General features: G+C 49.7%; 1 protein-coding gene across 1 annotated transcript in view; it reads left to right on the plus strand.

Moving 5' to 3' along the window:
• The first annotated feature begins 2,639 nt into the window (after positions 1-2,639).
• PTGFRN (prostaglandin F2 receptor inhibitor) overlaps positions 2,640-13,377 on the plus strand; it is a 110,284-nt gene continuing 99,546 nt past the window's right edge. The window contains exon 1 of the mRNA XM_054166068.1: positions 2,640-2,809. Coding sequence (XP_054022043.1) covers positions 2,758-2,809 — 52 coding nt within the window. The 5' untranslated portion in view covers positions 2,640-2,757. The remainder of the gene's footprint in view (positions 2,810-13,377) is intronic.

Here is a 13,377-nt window from a genome sequence, read left to right on the forward strand (position 1 = left end):
TGTCTACAACCTCCCTTCAGGTAGTTGTAGAGAGTAATAAGGTCTCCCCTGAGTCTCCTCATCACCAAGGTTGGAAGAGACTTCAAAGCTCATCAAGTCCAACCTGTCGCCACAGACCTCATGACTAAACCATGGCACCAAGTACCACATCCAATCCCCTCTTGAACACCTCCAGGGATGGTGACTCCACCACCTCCCTGGGCAGCACATTCCAATGGCAAATGACTCTCTCAGGGAAGAACTTTCTCCTCACCTCCAGCCTAAACTTCCCCTGGCACAGCTTGAGACTGTGTCCTCTTGTTCTGGTGCTGGTTGCCTGGCAGAAGAGACCAACCTCCTCCTAGCTACAATCACCCTTCAGGTAGTTGCAGACAGCAATAAGGTCTCCCCCGAGCCTCCTCTTCTCCAGGCTAAACAATCCCAGCTCTCTCAGCCTCTCCTCTCAGGGCTTGTGCTCTGCTGTAACTTTTCAGCACTATAATTCAGGTCCTGGATCTTCAGCTAACAACAGAACCCAGGAAACAGGAAGCACCTCAAAAAAAAGGGACCGGGTCTCCACCAAAATCATTGGCCTCATGCACACAGTAAACTTTGCCTCCATGACTACATTCATGTGTACATGCTAGGATTGCTGCTGCAAGGCTTAAAAAGCACAAGGAGATATATTTTCATGACTAGTGTTTGATGAGGGATCAGCAAGTTTAAACAGCTTGATGGAAGCTGAAAAGCAAGGGGGAGATCTTCCAACCTGTTTTCTGAACTTGACGTAAAGGATGTGTCTTGGTTTACAGAAGTGATGTTTGCCAGTGAACAAAAAATGTGTTTGAGTGCTGGCCAAAGGAGGAGGCAGAGCAGAATGATCGGAAACAGGCAGCAAGAACAAACAGGCATATAAGTGTATTGTAAACACGATGAAGAGAGCCCTGTTTGGGCAACACGTTCTCAGTCACGCTTGTGGATTCAGCCTCATCTGCGGTTTGGGAGGCTGGACGACTTCACAGTAGACAGGACTAAGCGTCTCCCAGGCACCTCTTGGATGAGCTTCACAAAGAGATCTTCTGTAAAGGGTCAAAGTTCTCCTCATTAGTTTTTGGAGGGTTTTGTTTTGTTCCTATCAGGCAACACTCTCTCTATTGTAAAGCACTACAGAATTAATAACAAAGTCCAACCTAAAAGCCAGTCTGATAATCATGCTCAGTTACAAACACAGTGTGCGCTTCCTGCTAGTGGGAGCAAATAACCTCGCCCCCGCCAAAGCACACTTAAGACCAAGGTACACAGGAGACCCCAGAATTAAGCCTAAACCAGCCATTATGTGTGGGAGCAGCAGGTTCTGGAAGGCGTATTCGGCTCCAATTGAACAACAGAAAATCAGGTAGCCTGAGGAAGCTTGGGCAGCAAACTGCAAAACACACGCAAGGAGAGCACTGATTTTGCAGTTAATGTGGCAAGGAAACTGAAACAGCAGATAACTGTCTGAGTTAGCAGACAGCAGGCCAACACCTCAGTTCCTTGTTTTTAGAAACAAACAGGAAATTAAATCCCCAAGCAAACAAAAAACTCTCTGCGCAGACCGGGAAGAAAGGCAGCCGAATGGTGGCATGGATGCCGTGAGCCCCTTACTGAGTCAAGCAGGGGTGCAAGCAGGCGAAAAGGAAGCCAGTCCCACAGAAAGGGGCAGCGCTGCTTGTGACACAGCTGCTTGGTATCGGCGCAGAGGATCGGCCCTGCCCACGCACCAGGCGTGGTGGAGGGCGTCTGTGCTGTCCTGGCTGAGCACTGCCCCCGCTCTCCCCGTGCTGACCCAGGCCGTGAGGCCAGTGGGCGCACAGAAGCACAGGCAGGGCTGCAGGCAGGCTTTGGGCTGCCACGTGTGCCCGTGGAAGTAAGGGGGCACGAGTGGGCCCGCCCGTCAGAGACTTTTGAGACTATGCATGCATGGATGGGGAACACAAGTGCACCCTACAGCTAGAGCTGTGTGAATAGGTGCAAGGATGCCTCCGTGTGTAAGGGGTGTGCGTGCAACAGCTAGCAGGCCCCGGGTGGCGTCTGTGTGCAGGGCAGGGGCGGGAGTGCTACCCCCTCCCCACATCTGCGCGGTGGTTGTGCGTGTGGAGATCCTGCGCGGCGGCTGTGCCTGTGAGGAAAAGGGGCATCAGCCGACCTCCACGCCTGTGCGAGGAGGGCAGCGGACACGAGCAGACCGCACTCCACAGTGGCGGGGCCGAGAGAGCCCCACAGCTGGGGCAGAAGCGGCGCCATGACGGCTGCCCGCGCCCGCCGGGCCCAGAGGCCGCTGTCGGCAGCGGGGCGCCCCGTGTCGGGAACCCCTCCTCCACCCCGCCCAAGGAACCGGCGCTTTCCCGGGCTCCGTGTGCCAGGCGGCTCCGAGAAGCCGGGAGCTGCCCCGCCCTCCGAGCGCCCCGCTCGGCTCTGGGGCGCCCCACCCCGCGGCTGGCAGCGGACGAGCGGCCGGGCTAGAGGCAGCCGCTCTCCTCCCCTCGCAGCGAGCGGGGCCGGGTCGGAGCCCCGCGCCGCCCCCGCTACCTGCGGGCGGGGGCGCGTGGGGGCGGGCGCTGGGGAAAGTTTGTCTCTGTGGTTGGCTGCGCCGCGCGGCGCGGCCGGTTGGGGCGGGCGGCTCCGTGTGCTGGCAGGGCAGCGGGAGGCAGAGCGGCCGGCCGAGGAGCGCGCTGCCGCCGGTCCCCGGGCGAGGCGAGCGTGTGCGCCGGCGATCCCCTCTCGCGCAGCCCTGCCAGCATGGGGCACCGCGGGAAGAAGGCGTGCTGCCTGCCTCTCCTGCTGCTGCTCGGTGAGCCTGAGGGCTGCGCGATGGGGGGCAGCGGGGAGGGCCGTCTAGGGAGGCCGGGCGCGCTGGGCAGGGCAGGGCCACCTCGCCCGCAGGTAGTGAGGGAGGGCCGGGCCCATGGGCGCGGGCTCTTCGGCGAGGAGGAAACGCCCGCCTTGCCATGCCATGCCCGCCTGAGTCGCGCTAGAGCTCAGCCGGAGCGCTGCCCTCCGAGGGGCAGCGGGGGAGGGGGGGGCGAGCAGCGCCGCCTGCCCTCCGGGCTGTGCCGTCGCCTCCTCCGGGCTCGCCCGCGAGCATTAACTGCCGCCGCAGCTCTCCCGGCTCCGCTGCTCCCTCTAAGGGCCGGGGCGCGGGTTGTGGCCGGCTATCTCCCCGAAACTTAAAGGGATATCCTCACACGAGCGGTGGGGCGTGCTGCTGGGCGCCGTTCCCCGGTAAGAGGGGTTTCCACCGGCGACCGGGGTCCCGCGGTACGCCGGCCAGGCTAACGTGGCGATGTAGTAGCCGTAGTTGCTCGTACACGACCTGGTGGATGGTCTGTGGCCGCTCTAGGGTGAGGGCAATGAAATTTCACGTTGCGGAACGTGAAGTGTTTCGTTTCATGGCCGAGGGGTTGATCCTTCTGCCTGTTGCGGGAGGGAGGCTGCCGGCAGCAGAGACCCAGGTTCTCCGGGCACGCACAGGTGTGTTGGGGGAAGGGATACTTATGCAGCCTCCCTTCTGGCTGTCGGGTTTTGCTACCTCTGCCGTGAACTTCTCCCACTGAAAGATAACGAGTAATTACGTAGGTGACGCTTTATGCCATGCTTTCACGATAGCGTGGCTTCAGATGTGGTCTTAGCGGTGTCAATGCTGGGCCGGCAGCATGCTGAAATAATGGCTAGGGAGAGCTGTACAAAAAGGTGGGAGGTAGTTTTTTGCTTTTCATGTCTTTTGTGGTTGTTTTATTCAACGTTGGAGTTGTAGCATTGTTGCTACCAGTGTTACTGACATAACTCTGAGTTTAACTGGCGAATGAGAAGATTGCTCAGGTAAGATAGCTATGTGTAGGATTTACGTGGTTCTGTGTCAGCTCTGCGCGGCCAGAAGCACTTGAGGTGCTGGTATGCTGGCATGCCCTACAGATCACTACACACAGTTCTTGATTCAGAACATTTGAGTGATGGCAGGTAGTTAAGCCTTTTCCAGATTTGGGGTGGAAGAAGTGAGTAACTAAACAGTGCCTCAATCTCATATTGCTACGCTGTTCTTTAAACAAAACCCTATTTGCTGACTGAGTTTGTGCTTGTACTTTTGACATTGCTATGACTAATTCTTTGTATTTAAAGTCTACCAGAGAATTTTCCTCATGGCTTGGCTGTTGAATCTTTCATAGACAGGTCTGCAGAGCAGGTAGTTACGAGTCAGAAAGTCAGCTTTCTAAGCTTGTACTCTTCCCAGCTGAGGCTGCTTGCAGGCAGTGAGACAGCTGGGGCGGAGAAGTGTCTGTCCACAAGTCCAGATCCTACCACAGAAAAGTGTCCATTGTGCTTCCTTTTACTTGCAGCTGAGGTTAGTCATTGAGTTTATCTTTACAATATAGGCATTCTGCTGGCTGGTGAAACAATGAACTGGAGAGAACACCTTTAGTGTTTTTGTTTAGAGTCAGGAAGGGGATAAACTTTTGTTTCAAGAGAGTGGTTTAGTAGGACAAGCAGAAAATCAGGGTTCTCAGACGCTCCAGGCCATGCATGGAGAAGTAAAAACTGTTAAGGATGATGTGCAACAGGAAGGTTGTTTTCTTCTTAATTCAAGACAAGGTAATTTGCATGTACAGATACCTGGCCAGTGTTCCTGATACTGTTTGTCTGCAAATTTGGAGTTCTTTTCGGGGTCGTTTTTTGCATGGGGTGGTGTTTGGGGTTTGGTTTCTTTTTTTCTTTTAATGGTGGTGTGAGAATTGAAAGTACTTTAATTTGCAGGAAAAAAACCCCTAAGCTTTTCAGTCTTATGGTTTGTGTTGCAGTGTGGCTATCTTCTGATACCATTACTTGGTAGCTTCTGCGAGGTGCTACAAATGGTGAGAGTTTGGGAAGGTGTTGTGCCTCTCTCTCTGGATGCTTTGGTGAAATTTTGTCGTGCAGCAGGTCTTTAACAGAGAGACAGGTTGGGGCTTTTGTTAACTAATGTGCTGTAAGGGTTGAGGAATTCTTGTGCTAAAGTGAGGGAGGGAAGAAGCCCAAACATAGGAGAGTTCATCCCTTGTGGGTACTTAAGCTTGATTGTTTAGTTCAGATCTTTACGAAAGAACCTAGCAAAAGGATGCAAATGGCTGAAGTGTTTGGTTGTGACAGATAAGAGTTTTTTTCACCCTTTCTCCTGGATCCTGTGCAGTGATAATCTGTTTGGTACCGAGATTATGGATCTTGAAATTAAAGCTTGATCTGGGATTTTTTTTCTTTCCTCCTCTAGCGTGGTTAGATCCTGAGAGGGCACCACTGAGGGCATTTTGCACTACTGCTGTTTCTTTTGTGTATAATTTCTGCAGTCAGTCTGCCTAATCAGTCTGTGAAATGCTGTAGAAAAGAAGGCATCCATCCATGGACAGGACAGCCAAAACCAAAACAGGTATCTGGTGGTCACTAGAGCTCAGATCTTAAGGTAAAGAGTAAGCCTCGCAGCTTCTGAATTTTATTTATCACCCACCCCCCCTTTTGTTTGAGAGTCAAGGTTAAAAAGTTCAGTATCTAAGAAAAAAAAGGGTGGTGATTAAGTGCTGTGGGGCTTGGGGAGAGCAGGCACACAAGTAGATCTGAGGGGAGAATCATTGATGATGAGCTTCCCACAGATGGCCTTGTTGTTACTACTATGTAGACTTGTGTGACACTTGCTTTCCACTATGATGAAAGTCAGTCCCAGCATGTCAGATCTCCAGGAGTGGATACGTGAATAGAATTGCTTCCTACAACTCATACCTGAAGTTTTATTTTTCTCAGAAGTTACAACAATTGGTCATTTGTATCGAGGTTTAATTCAAGTTCTGCAAGAGACAGCTTTTGGTAATTAGTGTAAATGAGGTGATTGTGGACTTCAGGAACAAAAAAAACATGCTTTCATCTTTCCTGGTGTTTGCAGCTAGAGTGAAAGCATTAGAAAATGAGACAGCCCCAACGTTTAGGGCAGGTAGGTGGTGTAAGGATAATTGCCCGTGGAGCATTCAAGGTCCTTGAGAGTGGAATCTGCTTCCTGTTCTCCTTCTAAAGCCTGCTTGCCGCTTGGTGAGCCAAGTAGTGTTGGTGGCCTTTGCCTGCCTGCTGTTGCAGTAACGCAGGCTCTGATCCTTACAGGTAGTTGGAGAAGGAGCTGACAACTGGGCCTGCCTATCTCTGTTATAGATTTAGAGGTGGTTAAAAAGGCTCCCAAAGGGGAAATAACAGCAAACCTGTCTTGATCATAGCAGCTGCAGACTGCCAAAGCATAGAAGGCTGTAGTGAGCATTGGAACTGGATTGGTGAGGCACTGAAGGGCAGGTGGTGTTGCTGAGGAGGAAGCATTTTCTGTGTGGTTTTTGCCATGCTGATGTATTAGTGTGTAGGCTATGGGAAAATGTGGAAATCAAAGGGCAAGCAGTGTAGCTGCTTTTTCCTTTACATCCTGTGTTCTTTCAGGCTGGCAAAGGTTAGGCACCTTTTTCTCTCTTGTGTCTTTGTAGGTTCCTGTCCAGGGCTCCTTTTTAGGGAGTCTGGGCGCTTTGTCTGAAGTTCTTTGACCTTGTTCTCCAGGTTTCTGGACTGCTACATTTCAACATAGCAACAGCTTGCTCTCTTTAGGTAGCCTCTGTTGTATTTGGCTCTAATCCCCGAACTGAGGTATAAACCTGCCTGAACACGATTTGAAGGAAGCAGTAGGGGGTCATTTAAAAATGCAGCCACATGCTTGATTAGAGGGGAATGTACTTAAGAAATAATGTATATCCATCTGTCTAGCTGTATAAGCAAACATTCAGGGACATGGGTGAGTTCAGCTTTCACATTAATGAATTTATGGGTTGCTTTGGGGGTTGTATGGTTGTTTTTTGTTGTTGGGTTGTGGCATGGTGGGGTTCCCTCCCCCCCCCCCCCAGTCTTTGTAATCTGTGTCAAACATTTAGCTGCAAAACACACTGGTGTATTTTTGCAGTAGTGAAATGGTTACATACTGCAATTACATACTTTTAGGAAGTGAACATTTCAGTTGTCTGTTTTTAGATGGCTTTCACTGGTGTATTTTTTCATATGTGGAGTTCTTTGTTGTGGAAGGAAGGAAGATGGACACATCTGAAAATTATCTGAATTATTTCTGATGATGTATAGAAATCAATCACGAAAGCTAAGTTGGAAAGAGCTTGAGGAATAGAATCTTAGAATCAGTCAGGGTTGGAAGGGACCACAAGGATCATCTAGTTCCAACCCCCCTGCCATGGGCAGGGACACCCCACACTAAGTCAGCGTGGCCAGAGCCTCATCCAGCCTGCTCTTAAACACCTCCAGGGACGGGGCCCCAACCACCTCCCTGGACAACCCATTCCAGGGCTTCACCACTCTCATGGGGAAGAACTTCCTCCTCACCTCCAGCCTGAATCTCCCCACCTCCAGCTTCATTCCATTCCCCCTAGTCCTATCACTACCTGAGATCCTGAGCAGTCCCTCCCCAGCCTTCTTGTAGGCCCCCTTCAGATACTGGAAGGCCACAATGAGGTCACCTCTGAGCCTTCTCTTCTCCAGACTGAACAGCCCCAGCTCCTTCAGTCTGTCCTCACAGGAGAGGTGCTCCAGCCCTCTGCTTCTCCTCGTGGCCCTTCTCCTAACATGAGCTGGATCATAGTAGGAGTTACGTCTGTGTCTATGAAGGTTTCTAGCAGCTTTGAAAGAAAGCTATTAGGTGGAGTATCAAATAAGAATCTATCAGAATGCAAAGAGAAATATCTTCCTACTCTGCTGTTGACTTCTATTGGAAATGTTGCAGTTACTTCCCAGGCCTCTGGTAGTGTGCTGCTTGCTTAGATCTGCAGTACTAAGTGATAAAGTCTGTTTTCTAGAGATCTGTAAAGTGAATTTGTCTAGACACCAATGTTTAAATTTCTGTCCAAGAACAGTAAGCAGTTTCCTTCATGACCTCCATTCCTAACCTGAACAAGGTACCCCCGAACTGCATCGAACAAAGGAAGGAATGACTGTAACACAAGCAGATCTTTGTCTGGCTTGCTAGAATCTCCTGCTCTAAAGAAGGTAAAAGCTTGTATCAATGAGACCCCAAGTTTTCCAGTTGTCCATAGTTTTGTGACTTGGTTCTTTAGAAAACCTCAAATTGTAGTGTTCTTTCAAGGCTTGAATATCTGCAGAGAAGGGCTTTAAAAAGAATGCCATACAGTTCTAATACCTTGGTTTTGCAAAGGGCAAAGGTGACTTTGAGACCAAACTGCTTTGGGGATAGGTTTATCTGAAAAATAGCTGCTCAGATCATCAGTGTATCTAAAATAAAGTAGGAAGCAAGACAAGTTAGGGAACATTAAAAAAGTGTCTCTATGTTTTTGAGTTTCTTAGCAGAAACTGGCTTACATGTGAGCTTTCATAACTGTATAACATACCTGGTATAATCTAACTGAAGTCTGGGGCAAAAAAAAGATGTGTCTCTATTTCTTCCCCCCCCCCCCCCTCCCCCCTTGGAATTAGGACTTGTTTCAAAGCTGTGTTTCCAGTGGAAACCACTATCAACTTTAACTATGGCTATCTTAACTAGGTTTAAAGCAAGCTAGATGGAATGTAGAACCAGCGTTGCAAAATGCCTCCGAGTCTTGCAAAGTTTTAAAGCAGCACGGTAGTGCTGGTGGATTTGAGTCAGTGCACTTGCTGTGAGGGCTTCTTGAAACCTGTGGTAGAGTGTTGCAGTCAGTGCTCCTTTTCCTTACACTAGGTGAGGCACGTTGCACAAGTCTTATGTGACAAGGTCTGAAGAAGCATCCTGGAGGAAAAAAATCTCTTTTGTATGCAGCCATGGCAAAATACTGCTGCTGCAGAAATAGGAAGAATTGCTGAAGCAGGCTGAAGTGTTTGACTATTGATGATCTCCATGGCCAGATGGAATTTGCATGGATGCTCTAATGGATCTGAGCTGTTAGGTGAGCTATGGGAATAATAAGTAAGAAAGACACCAGGTCAGGACAGAGTTTCCCTTAAAAAAGTATCTGAGGATGGTTGTTTTAAGTTAATTGACTTGTGAACTTAAGGAATGAAAACTAATTAATGACTGGGGCTCCTGGGCAAGCTGTCACAGCTGCTGATAGGCAAGACTGCCAGCAGTGCTTGTAATTGATCTGCTTGGTGCTTTGCTGGTATGAGGGCCATCTTTAAAGTGTTTATTATTCTGCATGACTTTGGGCATTCATACTGCAATTTTCTGGGCTAGCTATCTACTGCAGGTTGACTTATTTTCCTAGGAAATACATCCCCCACCCTCTTACACACCAAAAAAACCCCAACCAGTTCCAGTATTTCCAGCTGTTACACTTGGGGGGAGGGGAACAGGGAGAAGCAGAACTCTAATTCTTGCATGTTCTGATCAGTTTTCACTCCTCGCTCTTGAACGAATAATCATCTCAGCTGTTAAGATGAGAAGTTCATGCACCTCAGTGCTTTAGAGAAAGTGGGAAATTTGGCTGGCTAATTAACTTTGCATCAGGAATGTGGCTTTTTCTATTCTTAGGAAAAATGTCCAAATTTGGTGACATTACAAGGCTTGGAAAAGCATCAGTTTGTAACTGCTTGTTAGGGAATTGGTCTTGTGTCCCCAGAGAAAGCACTCCTTTGTGCTGTGAACTTGTTGGGGGTGGGTTTTTGGGTGGTTGGTGTTTTTTCTTTGTTTTGTTTTATTTTTATTTGTCTGTGGGCTTTTTTGTTTGTTTTTGTTTTTCTCCTCCCTGGCCAGATTGGCCCATGCTAGAGCAACAGAATACAGATTTAACCAGGTTGGAAAAGACCTATGAGATCATCGAGTCCGAGCTATCACCCAGTACCATCTCATCAACTAAACCATGGCACCAAGTGCCTCATCCAGGCTCTTAAACACCTCCAGTGATGGTGACTCCACCACCTCCCTGGGCAGCACATCCCAATGGCCAATCTCTCTTTCTGGGAAGAATTTCTTCTTCACATCCAGCCTACACCTCCCCTGGTGCAGCTTGAGACTGTGTCCTCTTCTTCTGTCACAGGTTGTCTGGGAGAAGTGACCAACCCCCACCAGGCTGCAGCCTCCCTTCAGGTAGTTGTAGAGGGCAATGATCACAGTATCACAGTATAACTAAGGTTGGAAGAGACCCCAAGGATCTTCAAGTCCAACCTGTCCCAACAGACCTCACGACTAGACCATGGCACCAAGTGCCACGTCCAATCCCCTCTTGAACACCTCCAGGGACGGTGACTCCACCACCTCCCTGGGCAGCACATTCCAATGACGAATGACTCGCTCGGTGAAGAACTTTTTCCTCACTTCGAGTCTAAACCTCCCCTGGCACAGCTTGAGACTGTGTCCCCTTGTTCTGGTGCTGGTTGCCTGGAAGAAGAGACCAACCCCTTCCTGGCTACAACCTCTCTTCAGGTAGTTGTAGAGAGCAAGAAGGTCTCCCCTGATCCTTCTCTTCTCCAGGCTAAACAATCCCAGCTCCCTCAGCCTCTCCTCACAGGGCTGTGCTCAAGGCCTCTCCCCAGCCTTGTTGCCCTTCTCTGGACACGTTCAAGTGTTTCAATTTACTTCTTAAACTGAGGGGCCCAGAACTGGACACAGGACTCAAGGTGTGGCCTAACCAATGCAGAGTCCAGGGGCACAATGACCACAATGTGTCCCCTGAGCCTCCTCTTCTCCAGGCTAAGCAACCCCAGCCCCCTCAGCCTCTCCTCATAGGCTTTGTGCTCCAAACCCCTCCCCAGCTTTGTTGCTGGTCTGTGGGAATTGCTGATCATATCTTGCTATTTATAGCACACACAGCGTGCATATCTATAGATCTGTCTCTATACATCTATCTATGTACACAATATATCTCATCACTCTATGTGGCTTTTGGGGAAAAAAAATCCCAATGTACACTTTATGTGGTTTTAAACTTTTGTTCTCAGGCTTCAGTTCTTTCCTTTAGGCTTTTTTCCAGGTGTTCCCCATTGTCCTTTACTTCACGCTGGTTGTAAAACAGCTCCTGCCGCTGTGGTTGCTCTCACGAAGGAAAAAAGAGGGAAGGACTTATGCCACTCTCTGTTTAACAGGCTTGATTAGTCTGGGCTTGCCTTTCTTCTGACTTTCTTGAAGATGTGGTTTAGCTGTGCTGCTTCGTGTTTGCGTCATGCCTGCGCTTTGCATGTGCTCCTGGGCTTTTAGGCTCTCTTTTCTTGTCGTATCGGGAGGCCTTAAAAGGAGTTTGGTGGAACACGAGCCGGGGGTTGTGTGGGCCAGCTAGAGTCCGGTTCTGACAAAAGCTAGTTCTGCTTAGGTTTGCCAGTCTCAAAAAGAATAGCTGCCAGTGAAAGGACTTTGTTTCCCTGCATGTTGCGCCGCTAGCTCCAACTGCAGAGATGTAGCGTCGTATTTCAGTCGGGCTTTGATGCGGCGTGGCTGTGGGGAATCTTTGCGCAGGCTGTAGCGGCATTGTTCTCCTGCGTGCATTAAAATGGTTGTTGCAAGAGAGGCATCCAGGGGGACCTCTGCCTGCTTCTTATTGATGTGTTTGGTTTCATCTATTGACACGCTACCCTTCGTTATTACACAGCGAATCGCGGGGCAGTGGAATTCGCTGTTAAATCTGCCCCGCGAAAGAGCATCGGCAGGAGCCGCTCTGAAAGCAGCGTGACCCGTGTGTCTGCACAGAGCAGCTCCCAGAGAGGAAACAGAGGCTGATTGAAGAGAGGACACAGCTTAAGTTTTCAGTGTGCCAAACTGAGGTGAGGGGTTTGGAACACAAGCCCTACGAGGAGAGGCTGAGGGAGCTGGGGCTGCTTAGCCTGGAGAAGAGGAGACTCAGGGGTGACCTTATCACTCTCTACAACTACCTGAAGGGAGGTTGTAGACAGATGGATGGTGGTCTCTTCTCCCAGGCAGCCAGTACCAGAACAAGAGGACACAGTCTCAGGCTGTGCCAGGGGAGGTTTAGGCTGGATGTGAGGAAGAAGTTCTATACAGAGAGAGTGATTGCCCATTGGAATGGGCTGCCTGGGGAGGTGGTGGAGTCGCCGTCATTGAAGGTTTTCAGGAGGAGACTTGATGGGGTGCTTGGTGCCATGGGTTAGTTGTTTAGGTGGTGTTGGATTGGTTGATGGGTGGGACGCGATGATCTTGAAGGTCTCTTCCAACCTGGTTTATTCTATGTATTCTAAATGTAATGATTTTGAGGGAAAACTCAGCATTCACCTAAATGGTAAATATCTGTGCAGATTCGGTGCCTTTTCCCTAGACGTACCTGGCTAATCAGTACGTGTGGTCAGTTGTGCTCACACACAGCCAGGTGACACTGAGGTGAAAAAACAGGTAATTGTTAATGCAAGCTGTTGGAATAGGCACCGAGCTGTTAGTCTTTTTGTGCATGTTCTGATTGTTTCCTGAGTGCTGGAGGATGGAGAGGCGATGATGCATCTTCCTTTGCCTTTTGCTACTGTCATTCTGCCCCTGTGCTCAGCGCTGGTTAGGGCACACCTTGAGTCCTCTGTCCAGTTCTGGGCCCCTCAGTTTAGGAAAGATGTTGAGATGCTGGAAGGTGTCCAGAGAAGGGCAAAAAAGCTGGGGAGGGATCTGGAGCACAGCCCTGTGAGGAGAGGCTGAGGGAGCTGGGGTTGCTTAGCCTGGAGAAGAGGAGGCTCAGGGGAGACCTTCTTGCTCTCTACAACTACTTGAAGGGAGGTTGTAGCCAGGCAGTGGTTCGTCTCTTCTCCCAGGCACCCAGCACCAGAACAAGAGGACACAGTCTCAAGCTGTGCCAGGGGAGATTTAGGCTGGATGTTAGGAAGAAATTCTTCCCAGCAATAGAGATTGGCCATTGGAATGTGCTGCCCAGGGAGGTGGTGGAGTCATTGGAGGTGTTTAGGAGGAGACTTGATAGGGTGCTTGGTACCATGGTTTAGTTGATTAGGTGGTGAATGATAGGTTGGATGTGATGATCTTGAAGGTCTCTTCCAACGTGGTGTGGTGTGGGCTGTGCTGTGCTGTGCTATGCTATGCCATGGCACCACCCATAATGTTTACCCAGATGCTACCACCTCCATCATCTCCCAAGAGAAGCATTATGTTCTTCAGAATGCCAGTGATACACTGTCTATTGGGAAGTGGTACCAGTGGATTGAATTGACATCTACATAGAGAGCCTTTATGTTGTGTATAGAGTGTGCTTGTTCATATTCAGTTTGGTTTTGAGATTTAGCTTAATGTGGAGTAATGAGTCTGTTGCATCAGGAGACTCCCTTTGATCTTGGGGTTTGGTTCTAGACAAGGTATGCTGTACATCTTGGCTTAGAGAGCTTGAGACAGGCTTCATCAGCTTATTGGAGACAAAATCACTCTTGCGTTGGAGGTGGGAGCTG

This window comes from Dryobates pubescens, chromosome 12, assembly GCF_014839835.1.
Source record: "Dryobates pubescens isolate bDryPub1 chromosome 12, bDryPub1.pri, whole genome shotgun sequence".
Taxonomy (NCBI): domain Eukaryota; kingdom Metazoa; phylum Chordata; class Aves; order Piciformes; family Picidae; genus Dryobates; species Dryobates pubescens.